Genomic DNA, 11,291 nt, shown 5'->3' on the forward strand with positions numbered 1-11,291 from the left:
ATATTAAAACTAGAAGAGGTCTTCCTAAGTTGCATTTAACGTAACTTACAATTATATAAAATTTATTTCCTAATTCACCTGACCTCATTATTCTATTACTTATTTTTTACTGAAAAAATCTAATTATAAGTTACTATAAATGCAATTTAGGAAAATGCAACTAAAAATGATCTCTGAAAGAAAACTTGACATAAAGCAGCCTAACAAAGTGACAGCATCCTCCCTATATTTGTAGCGGTAGAAAGTATGAGAGGACTACAACGTCTTTCTATGCAATACAGCGAGTCCCAATAATGCTTTGTTTCTAAAGCCCTCAACATCGATTCAAAAGTCGCATGAATTTTTGGTTCGTCTTAGGTAGCATTTACTTTTTAGATTGAAGTAAGAATTTTAAGATTGGGAGTGGAGGTAGATTGTTTATTTACACTGAAATGAAAACATGAAATGGAGATCAAAATTCAATTTATGTGTTTACTTTGTTTTGAATTGGAAGTAAATAGTTTCAAATTATAATTTTATCCTTATTTAAAGATTATAGTTTTTTAATTACAAAGTTAATAAAAAATATATTTAATTAATAAACATTTATTTTATTATATTTGTAAATTTATAATAGTTATTAATATTCTTAATTATGAGCATCACAATTTTTTATTAATTTTAATTTTAATTATATAAATTAAAAATTATTGATAAGGGCAATATAAATGAAATATTTTTACTATTAACATAGTGTGAAATTAATATTTTCTTAGAATAAACTATTTATTAGTATTAATTATTAATATTAAATAAATATAATACCAATATTTTAAAATAAATAGAATAATATTATATTTTCAAATAAAGATGGTTTATAGTAATATTATTAATTCTCTATTAATATAATAATATTATTTTTAAGTAATTTAGACTTAGAATCAAACCAAATTATTATTTAGTTAAATATAATAATATTATTTAAATAAATATAATATTATTTAAATATTTATTAAATTTAATTATAGTAAATTTAATAAAAAGAGGGTAAATATAAAATGAAACATATTTTATTTTATTTAGTACAAAATTAATATTTTCTTAGAATAAACTATTTATTATTATTAATATTAATATTAAATAAATATAGTACTATTATTTTTAAAATAAATATAATAATATTATTCAAATAAATATAATATAATATAATTTTATTTATTTTATTTTATTAAATATAAAATAGATGGGGCCCACAAAGTGAGATTTCCAATCCGAAACTAATTTGTTAAAATAAACACTAGAGTAGAAAGAATCCACACTCTTTACTCCCACTCTAGAAAATAAACACAACATTATTGTATACAGCCGCTTTTTATTATTTTTTAATGAAGTATCAGTACATAGTCGGCCACGGGCCACCGAATCAACGGTTTTAAAACAGGCCAATGTTAAAGGTGATTATCATACAGATACCCCTATTTTAGGAAAAATATCAAACAAATCAATTTAAACTAGAAATGTACTAAAAACCCCTCAAGTTACATGAAAAAGTTTTTTTTTGTGTATTAAACCATCTGGTATCCGAAGACCACATTGGGCCCCGACTAATCCAGATTCGAGTTGGGTAAGACTGCTAGAGTAGCAAAACTCTCCCAATTAGTATTTAACGTAACTGTATTCCCAAGCTTCGAACCAAAAACTTAGTTAAGCTAGAACAACCCCATGCCAGTTGATCTACGCGCTTCTTAGTAGTGTTTTTTTTTTTAATGAACAACAAGAAAAAATACTTAAATTTTAGATTAATTTAATTTTCAATTAATCTTTATGACTTTAGATATCTATTATAGTTTAAAAGAAGATGAAAAATATAGGGGGTCATAATAATATGTTTTCATTATTATGTAGAAAATTGATATTTCATAAAATATAAGGGGGTTCAAATATATTTTAACTTATTAATATTATTCTCAGATATAAAATAATAATGATAAAAAAAACTTGGAACATCTATGTATGATATTGGAATCTAATTAAAAACATAAAAACATAAAGGTTGGAACTTTAAAATTTAAAAATTAAGAAGTTTAACTCAAACTAGAGATGTTGGAATTTGATTAAAAAAAAAGAGCATGAAAGTTGGAACATTAGAACCAAAAATAAGTTTAAATATTTATCTATAATTTTGGAATTTAACCCCAAAAAAATAAAAAATAAAAACCAAAATTGGTGGTTAATTAGTTGAAAATTTATAACTAGAAAATGAGAAAGTTTAATCAAAACGACAGACTTATCTGTAATGTTGGTATCTAATTGAAAAGTTAGGCTTCTCAACAAAAAAAAAAAAAATTGAAAAGTTAGGAGCATCAAACCCAAAATTGTTGGTTAATTAGTTATAACTTTAGAACCAAAAAAAATTAACAGAAACTAGAAACTTATTTGTAATGTCAGAATCTAACCTTAAAAAAAACAAAAAGGATTGTAAACCCAAAACTGCTGGTTAAATTAATTGGAACTTTAGAACAAAAATATGAAAATTTTTAACCAAAACTAGAAACCATTTCTATAATTTTGGAATCTGATGAAAAATTAGGAACATAAAACGCAATTAAATTAGTTGGAGTTTTCAAATCCAATGTCAGAAAGCTTAACCAAGACTTAGGACTTATTTATAATATTGAAATTTAATATAAAAAAAAAGAACATAAAATCCAAAATCGGTGGTTAATTAATAGGAATTTTGAAAGTTATATAAGAAAGTTTAATCAAAACCATAAACCTATTTATAATATTGGAATTTGATGAAAAAAATGGAAACATGAAAGTTGGAACTTTAAAATCTGAAAATGAGAATATTTAATCCAAACTAGAGACTGATAAATCAATTAGTATCTAACCAAAAGTGTAAGAAGATAATTATTTTATAATTTTTTCACAGTTTATTTTGCCATATCTAAAATGAAATTTATTAAAATATTTTGTATCGTTCAATATCAGTTTCTGTGAATTATTTAAATTTTTCTTTATTTTAATCTTTTTTTTTTTTTTCAGCAAAAACAAAGTAACTTAATGAACAGCCGGTAAAAAGCAGGCTGTTTCTCATACACCGCTGCAAAATAGGAAAAAACATAAACATTACTGCACATTTGCAAGCAAAACTGTTCTTCCAGCTACAATATCCAGGCATGCACTGACGACTGACTCAATATCCCAATTGCCACACTACAGAATGAAGTTGATAATAATTCAGTTATCATCTCTTGAAACTTGTTTGAAACATGCATCCTACAATTTTTCAGTCGTAAGCTCGTAAACTGGATGTGAAAAAGTGATTTGTTAAAATATCCAAAAAAAATAATAATAAAGATTAAAATATTGTTGTAAAACAAAATGGATTTCCAAGACTTTACTTCATTGTCAAAGAAAATATCATATTTCACAATCGCATGGTAGAAGTGCTGCACTCAACTGCAAATGTGCAAGAAAATTCCATAACCAACATTGGTACAAGGCCAGAAGCATATTATAAATTGACAATCTAGTCTAAAATATCATCACCTGCACCTTTCCAGTTGCCTATTGTTGAGCTTGATTTGGATTTGTTGAAACATCAAAACCAGGAGGGATGAAAACAACATCATTCCATGCTGAAGTAGTACTCTCCTGCAAATACAATTAGTTTGTTGGCACTTTAGCTCTAAATTTTGAAAATATTGCCACAATTTTTGCCCAAAAGGACTGAGAAAAGAACTGCATATTTTTGTTTTCTTATCCTTCACCTCATCTTCCAGGCAACTGAACACAAAGTTATAAAATGGATAAAGAGGGTTATTACCTTCATACCCTTAATTATTTCCTCAAAAACAGCAACCTACAAAACGAAATAAAAATAAAATTAAGAGATTGAAGCTTCTTCATCACATAAAAGCAACCCAAAACCCATACCTGAATATCTGCCATTCTGAATGCAGGATTTAACTTATTCTGGTCACTGGATGCTCTTCGTAGTGATTTTTCTAAGTCCTCCTGAAAAAACCCCCAAGGAACAGAAGAAATTCAATGTAATGCCTGGACTAATATAAACAATACTTCACATAGAGCCCAACAATCTCCTTAACAGACCTTTCTAAAGAAAACTGGACGATAGCTTTTGTTTTGGCTTCTTAGTACCAAACTCCTTGACTGCAATTCAACACAGTTCAGATGCTTGCCTTAAATCTCATGCAAGAAATTCTAAAGAAATATACATGCACAAAAATTTCTGACTTTAAAAATGCATTACCAACACTGCTCAAATGGAATAACGCCTTCTCTTATTTTCCTGTTTTCAGTTTAGTAGATGCCCCACTAAATTCTACTTCTTCCCAATAATCTATGGCAATTTCCCAAAATCTAATTGTTCACAGGAATAATACTTCTGTCATAAGAACATCTATTTATCTTTTTACAGTTTTCCAATGTCTTGCAAGTTCCTTACTGAGTGAATCAATAAATATGTACGTGAAGAAAGTAGGGTGCAAATGAACCATTTAAAGTCAGCAGTGCGTAAGCACAGAACCTGAAAAACTGGAACACCAGCGAAGGCATCATCAGAAAAACCAGCTTTTTCCATCTCCTGCACAACAAGGATAAATCTTACAATAAATATACTTCATCAAACGCAGATACTGAGATTATTAGGTAAGTTTAGATCTTTAGGATTAATGAAGAAGAAAACTTTTCTGACCTAAGCATAGCATAAAACATAAAAGTAAAAAAACCTTTCCACAATACAAAAATCCTGACAACAGTATGATGGCAACAACATGAGATAATCAAATTAGCTTGATATTTTTTTTTTGGGGGGGTTATTTGCAGGTTTCTTTGTAATACTTATTATTTTTCAGGAATTTTATATGATCAACATTTCACACACACAAAAATAGATTACTTAAAATGAATCCATCCTAAACTGAACGTTTACCTGTCGGCGGAGACGATGGTTTTACTTTGTTGCTATGAAACCACAACCTAATGCCACATAAAGTAAAAGCAATGACTTCATTTCATTCACTTGATCCCCTCCTGATTACAGCAATCCTATCTAGAAGATATAAGCACAATTTATTTATTTATATAATCTCAAATGTTTTAAGAGACAGACCCATGCTCAGACATCACTTTATGTGGAATTATAATATTTGCCCTTTTTGCTGAGAGTAATCTTAACATGAGGCAACACTTAACACCAATTGAAGCCGAAAGATTTGTTCAACTTAAATTTTATTCACCCAAAAAAAAAAATTCAACTACGATGGTTTCGCCTCTGATTAGAGGCTGATTCACTTTGCAACCCAAAAGACAAGTAGAATTCACAACCAGTCTTCTTTAGCAAGTTTGTTTATTGGTGAGGGGGGTTTGGTGGGGAACTCTTGCAATTGAGTTTCGTTTATTTCATTCACATGAAACATTCACAAATTGAATAAATGCTGAGACAGAGACCAATGGACAATGAAAGAAATTCTTTAGGAATCTACATGCCGCCCACTAGCAAGATATCATCCCAACTACAGTAGTGTGGATAGTTAAAGCCAGCAAGGACACTGGCCCAAAGGGGTAGATTGTGACATCCCACATCACTTGGGAAGGATGTGACTGATGAGATTATAAGAGATAAGCACACTAAGACTAGCAAGAGGCACCCACACCGAGAACAAAACAGTGAGGGTGAAAAAAGCGTGCATGAAGCCCAATCAGACAATATCTTGCCACTGGGTCGTTACACTACAAAAAATCCAGTGTTCTCAAACAACTAAAAGAAGAAAAAGAGAGAGAGAGAGAAGAAGAAGAAAACCAGAAATCCATGTAATAGGGTTTTTCAAAATTCTTATTATGAGATGAATCAAAATATGTGAGAGACAAAAGAAAAAAGAAAATATGCAGCTGTAGGTAAAAAATCAACAACATTACAGCAACGACCATTGATAACCAACAAATAATGGAATGCAATGTCAGCAAGTAGTATAAACTACTATATGGTATCCTTTACCACCGTCATAAATATTGTTATCTAAAAGACCAGAGTATTTGGATAATTGAATGTCGAGCATTGCAAACCATCAAACATATTGTCTTCCAGCTTTAACACACAGCTAAGATAATGAATTTAAAGTATCCTTGGTCAAATAATTAAAATAGCAAGTTTTAAACCATTTGGAGTACATGGAACTTTGAAATGCTCATAGGAAGATCATCCAAATGTTCTATGACCCAATTGGAGAAGTGGCGAGTCGGATAAGGATTCAATGTTCCATGGTGGAGCAAAGTGTTCATACATTCCTAAACAAGCAAGTATGGATCTACACATCTTTTTTATAAAAAAATAAAAACCTCAATTAAAATATGGAAATAGCCCTCATCAAATGCAAAATTCATTCTTATAGACCACCAAGCTAACAATAACCATAGACCACCAAATGCAAAATTCATTCTTCCATGCTAGAAATTTAATTGTAAACGCACAGCCTTCAAGAAGGTGATAGGCTACACCATCAAATTTCATCGTAATGTTGAAACATAGGAACTGAAATTATTAAAGATTTTACTTTCTTACCCAATGCATCCAAAGCCGGAGAAATGTCACAAGGATCAGTTTCTCTGACATCTCCTCTTACTTAAATGCACATGTAAGTACTCTCAAATAATGATGTTTGTCCCAAAATGGCACAAAAATTAGAAGAGAAAAAAAAAAAAAACCCCTTGTAGTGAAAAAAATTATTCTTTTCTTGTGCTGGAATTTTTTTTTTTGTTTTCTAGTGTTAGTGTGCTATTCTTTGTACTAATTTTTGTACACTTATCACTACTGAAGTACTATCTCCAGTATAAAAAAGTGAAATCCAGTCGTAGAAATAGAAGAATTTTCGTCTCATATTTTCTCCCCTTCTAATTGATCCCCAACCCAACAAAATAACTACATTTTGTTACCTCTAGATGCAATTATAATACTCATTGTCACTAATACAACACAGAAATCTGAAGACCAAATATATAAACGAAAACTCACCCTAAGGGCATTCTTGACTTGTGTAGATTCTGGTATCAACCTAAACGCCACGCCATTTACCTTGAGTTGAAAAACCTGGACAATCCAACATACAAAACAGTCAATAATTAAACCAAGGAAATAAAATCATCCATTCACATGAATATGCTGTAAAATAATCCCGTGAGCAACTTCGCCCGCCAAATGGAGAGCAGCTAGAGACGGCAAAATTATATTCATATGTTGTATCAACAAAAGTGACAGGTCGCCATAATGTGAGCAGAGGTCATCATTATATATACCTTGTTCAAAGGAACAGGAACAACTCTAGAGCCTTCTTTTCTCATGGCAGGGTCCATAGACTTCATCTGATGAAGAAGCGCCTCGGCGTCCTCTTTCTTGAAACACATGAGCCCAAGAGACTTTCCTGTTTTAGCCCCCGAAACCAGCACGAATTCCTCATTACAATTGCTCAGTGCATAGACGGGAACCCCAGCCAGTCTCTCTTCAATTGCCTCGGCCGACATGGCATTACCTAATTGGCTGATTAAGTTGGTCTGGGTGGTCGGGTTGCTGCTGCTGCTGTTGCTGTTATCGCTGATTCGTGCCCAAGCTGGGTTCTTGTTAGAGGGAAAAGAGCACGAAATGGAGCGCGAAAATCCGGCTTCAAGCGAGTGTTTTGCACGGTCGTGAAGGGAAAAGAGACAGGATTGGAGGTGAGAGAGATGGTTGAGGAAGCCAGAGCACTGGGCTTGGAAGGTGCTCAAGGATTGATTAAGGTTCAGCTCTAGGGATTGTTTGGATGGTGGCAAAATCTTTTGAGAGTTGGAGGAGGAGGACTTCATTTTTCCGGGAATTAAACGAGAATCCCAGAGAAGAAAAGAAGAGTGACGGTAAACGCAGGCAGAGGGTTTTAGGTTGAAATACGATTGGTTACACGAAAAGTTTAAAACCTCATAGCTTTTGTATTTTAACATGATTATGATGAATTTTTGTCCAATTGCGTTACTGAAAAAATAAAAATTAATACGGATTATAATATAGTTTTTTTCTTAGAGCATTAAAATTTATACTTTTGTATATGGGAAAAAATCACCGTTTTAAAAAATGAAAGGAAAGAAGAAGAGAAGAGAAGAGGAGAGGAGAGGAAACGAAAAAGGAAAGAGGAAAAAATAAGAGAAATGGAAATGGTTGTATGTTAAATCAAAAAAATGAAATTAGATTGATAACTTTTTTTCTTTATTTTCTCTCTTTTTTTCCATTCTTCTCTTCTTCTCCCATTCCAACCAAACATGCACTAAAAATTTACTTAATTAGTGACAGAATTTTTCTTGATTGTATAAATAAGTAATTACACGAACTCTTTTTTTATGATTATATTTACACCCTTGGATTATAGTCAAAACCTTTACGATAAATACAAATACAATACTAAGATAAAATTAATAAAAAGTGTCCTTATTCATAATTATTAACAAGATATATTTAAAATTATGTATTTTATTAATAAAATAAACAAGCAAACATATTTAATGAAAATATGCGGTTTGTTATGGTATTGTGCATAGTACTATGATTTTTAAACTGATTTATTATAGTAAACAGTTTTTTATTAATGTTTTATTATTTTGATGAGATTTGAGCAAATTGAGGGATTTTTATATGGTTGGCAAATTGAGGGCTTGGACTAAGCTTGAGTTTTTTTCATAATTTTTTAATAAAGTAAAAAAATTTAAATTAAAGATAATTATCCAAAATATAATAGAATAATAATCCAATGCTTAAAATATTAGTTACACAACATAATAATAAAAAATACTAGTATAAAAATCATATTAATTTAATATTTTGAGTTTTTTATTTAAATTTAACTTATTTTTATTTATAAATTAAAGATTAATTTCTAAACATTTATCCGGCACATATCCAGGCTCAACCCATGTGGGCTAACCTGGTCCAAGCTTGGATCGGCCAGACTTTTTTTGTCAACCCTAAACTTTTAGTTTCTAAAAAATCTATCGGTAATCGGACTAACGATTATGAGGGAAATGTAGGACTCAAAACCACATTTCACAATCCCATTTTAATGGTAGCATTCACTTCCATTTTAATTTCAGGATGCTTTTAAGCAAGTGAATACTATCATTAAATATCATTTCCTATGTCGATTGTCTAAAATACATAATAAAAATAATTATATAGAACTTGTGATATTTTTATCCAATCAATTCTTTTATGCCGTGCAAGCCGCCAACTTGATTTGAACAAAAGTGTTTATAACCCATTATGCCGATATCGGAGCTGCATACCGAGGGTCCGTCGCTTACTTGTCTGGAGTCAACAACGCAGCTTTCTCTTTAAGCTTAATTTTATTCTTTTTTCTTAATTTTATTCTTAAGTGTACCACCGAACCTTAGTTACCTTGATCGGTTGGTACTTCAAGTACCGTAGACAAGTTCTAAGGTTCAAGGTCTGGTGATGCATGTATATTGATCATGTAATTAATTCTTCTTGAATTAGAGGTATTCTAAAATACCTTCTTTTTGAGTTAATATAATGTTTTTATGTATAAAGGTTCTCTTTAGTGTTATTTTTTTAAAATTTAAAGCTATTTTTATAACTAATTGCCCCTATTTGAAATCATATTTTTAGAGAGGATAGAGTTAGTTGCACTCTCAAAAATTATTTTAAATACTTAATTATTATGTACACTCGTCTATTAATTTATAAAAATAAGTTTCACTTCGTAAACACTCTTTAAAAGTATGATTTTCTGTCTGTTATAGTAATCTAGATTGCAGGCATTTTAGAAATAAAAATTATAATAAAAAATAGATTTAATTGAGTAATTTATTAAGTTCAAATTATAATAAAAAAGTGGTCATCCCGCTTCATTGTAGCTATGCAACAGTGGCCATTACAATGTGGTTTGGTGCCGCAGCAACAGGTGCACGTGTTGCTCGGTTTTGCAATCTAGCAGCAACCGCCCATCGACATGGTTGGCAATAATGTCTTTCCGATGGTGCTAAGCGTGGTTGGTGGCAACGATGAATTCATTTTGATTATCGCTAATTGAATAATATATTAAAAAAAGTTAATAACTTTTAATTGTCTAATTATTTATAATTTTAAATAATCCGGATTTATGTTTTAGAAATTTTCTCTCTTTGACTTTTAAGAATTTTTCATAAACAACACGGAGTACAATGTTAATATTTAGATTAGCACATATCAATTGTTGAAATTATTTCTCCATTACATCGGACGACGGTAATGGATGAAGCCAAAAAAAATATAAAATTGGTGATACCTTACAATAGCTGCAACGAAACTGTACCCTGCAAATATATCAAACAGCCCACCCTATAAATTCAAAGTTCAAAAATGCTAGTTTTCTTTAAACCACTAACTCAGGAGATCCCTTAACATGTATTATTCTTTTTTCGGCTGAATTAAAATGCTGGTGGTATCCTCACTTTAATATCAATAAAAATTAAAAAAAATCACATATTTTAATACATAATATATAGATACACACATAGATTTTAGTACTTCTATTCTTTTAATGAAATTGATAATTGATTGCTTCATCCATAACTATGCTATAAGAAGACATTTTTTTTTTAAATATTACATTAGAGAATACATCACATTCACACCTAGTGATAAATACAATTTAATATATTTATTGGGACTTAAAGTTAGTCCAATACTCATATTAAAGTTGAAGTCCAAATTTAAAATTTGAAAACAAAGAAAGAAATAAATAAATAAAAGTCACACACACACTCACCGAGGGACACTCGCACCGTCAACTCCAAAAATGATGTTAGGAAGTGTCGCAATCAACACAACTATAAGTTATTAACTTATTGGCATATTATAAGGAGCTATTAACTCAACTATAAGCTATTAATTTATTGACGGAGCCCATACACTGTTTATGGATATGGGTGTAAGTTACATGAATTGTAACTTAGTGTTTGTCATATTATAATTCTTTGGTTCATTTATTTTGAAATTTTATTTAATTTTTAAAGAATATTACCCATAAATTTTGCCTATAGATTTCCTTTATTTTTAATACATATAAGGGTGAGGTTTTTTGTACCCCTAAAACTACTTTGTAAACCCATATTTTAAGTAGAACTTTTTGATATGCTTATTTATAACTTATATGTTATTTTAAAATTTTTTTAACTTAATTTTATGTTAAATTATATTTTATTATGTTAATTTTTATTTTTATTTTTTACATTTTATTATTGTAGGCTTATTTGAGAAATATTTATGT

General features: G+C 29.9%; 1 protein-coding gene across 5 annotated transcripts; it reads right to left on the reverse strand.

The window, feature by feature from the left end:
• Nucleotides 1-3,086: 3,086 nt before the first annotated feature.
• Nucleotides 3,087-8,084, reverse strand: LOC18031528 (protein TIC 22-like, chloroplastic). 5 transcript variants are annotated; one of them, XM_024190424.1, is made up of 8 exons: nt 7,300-8,084; nt 7,019-7,093; nt 4,535-4,591; nt 4,099-4,158; nt 3,922-4,002; nt 3,812-3,847; nt 3,541-3,639; nt 3,087-3,198 (listed from the first exon to the last, which is right to left on the reverse strand). In XM_024190424.1, the coding sequence occupies exons 1-7, from the start codon at nt 7,972-7,974 to the stop codon at nt 3,553-3,555; spliced, it is 1,071 nt and encodes a 356-aa protein (XP_024046192.1). In that variant the 5' UTR covers nt 7,975-8,084; the 3' UTR covers nt 3,087-3,198; nt 3,541-3,552. The 5 variants fall into 5 exon arrangements, with proteins under 5 accessions (XP_024046192.1, XP_024046189.1, XP_024046182.1 ...); XM_024190421.1 differs by having other exon boundaries at nt 3,535-3,639; XM_024190414.1 differs by lacking the exon at nt 3,087-3,198 and adding an exon at nt 3,368-3,444.
• Nucleotides 8,085-11,291: the final 3,207 nt, after the last annotated feature.

The sequence above is a fragment of the Citrus clementina genome, unplaced genomic scaffold (genome assembly GCF_000493195.1).
Source record: "Citrus clementina cultivar Clemenules unplaced genomic scaffold, Citrus_clementina_v1.0 scaffold_9, whole genome shotgun sequence".
NCBI classification, from domain to species: Eukaryota; Viridiplantae; Streptophyta; class Magnoliopsida; order Sapindales; family Rutaceae; genus Citrus; species Citrus x clementina.

Excerpts from the sequence above, each read along its gene's own strand:
- LOC18031528 (XM_024190424.1), bottom strand. The coding sequence starts at position 7,974 with ATGTTAAAATACAAAAGCTATGAGGTTTTAAACTTTTCGTGTAACCAA. Across the intron at positions 4,159-4,534 it reads CTGGTGTTCCAGTTTTTCAG|TCAAGGAGTTTGGTACTAAG; the intron begins GTTCTGTGCTTA and ends GTTGAATTGCAG. Across the intron at positions 3,640-3,811 it reads AAATAATTAAGGGTATGAAG|GAGAGTACTACTTCAGCATG; the intron begins GTAATAACCCTC and ends TTGTATTTGCAG.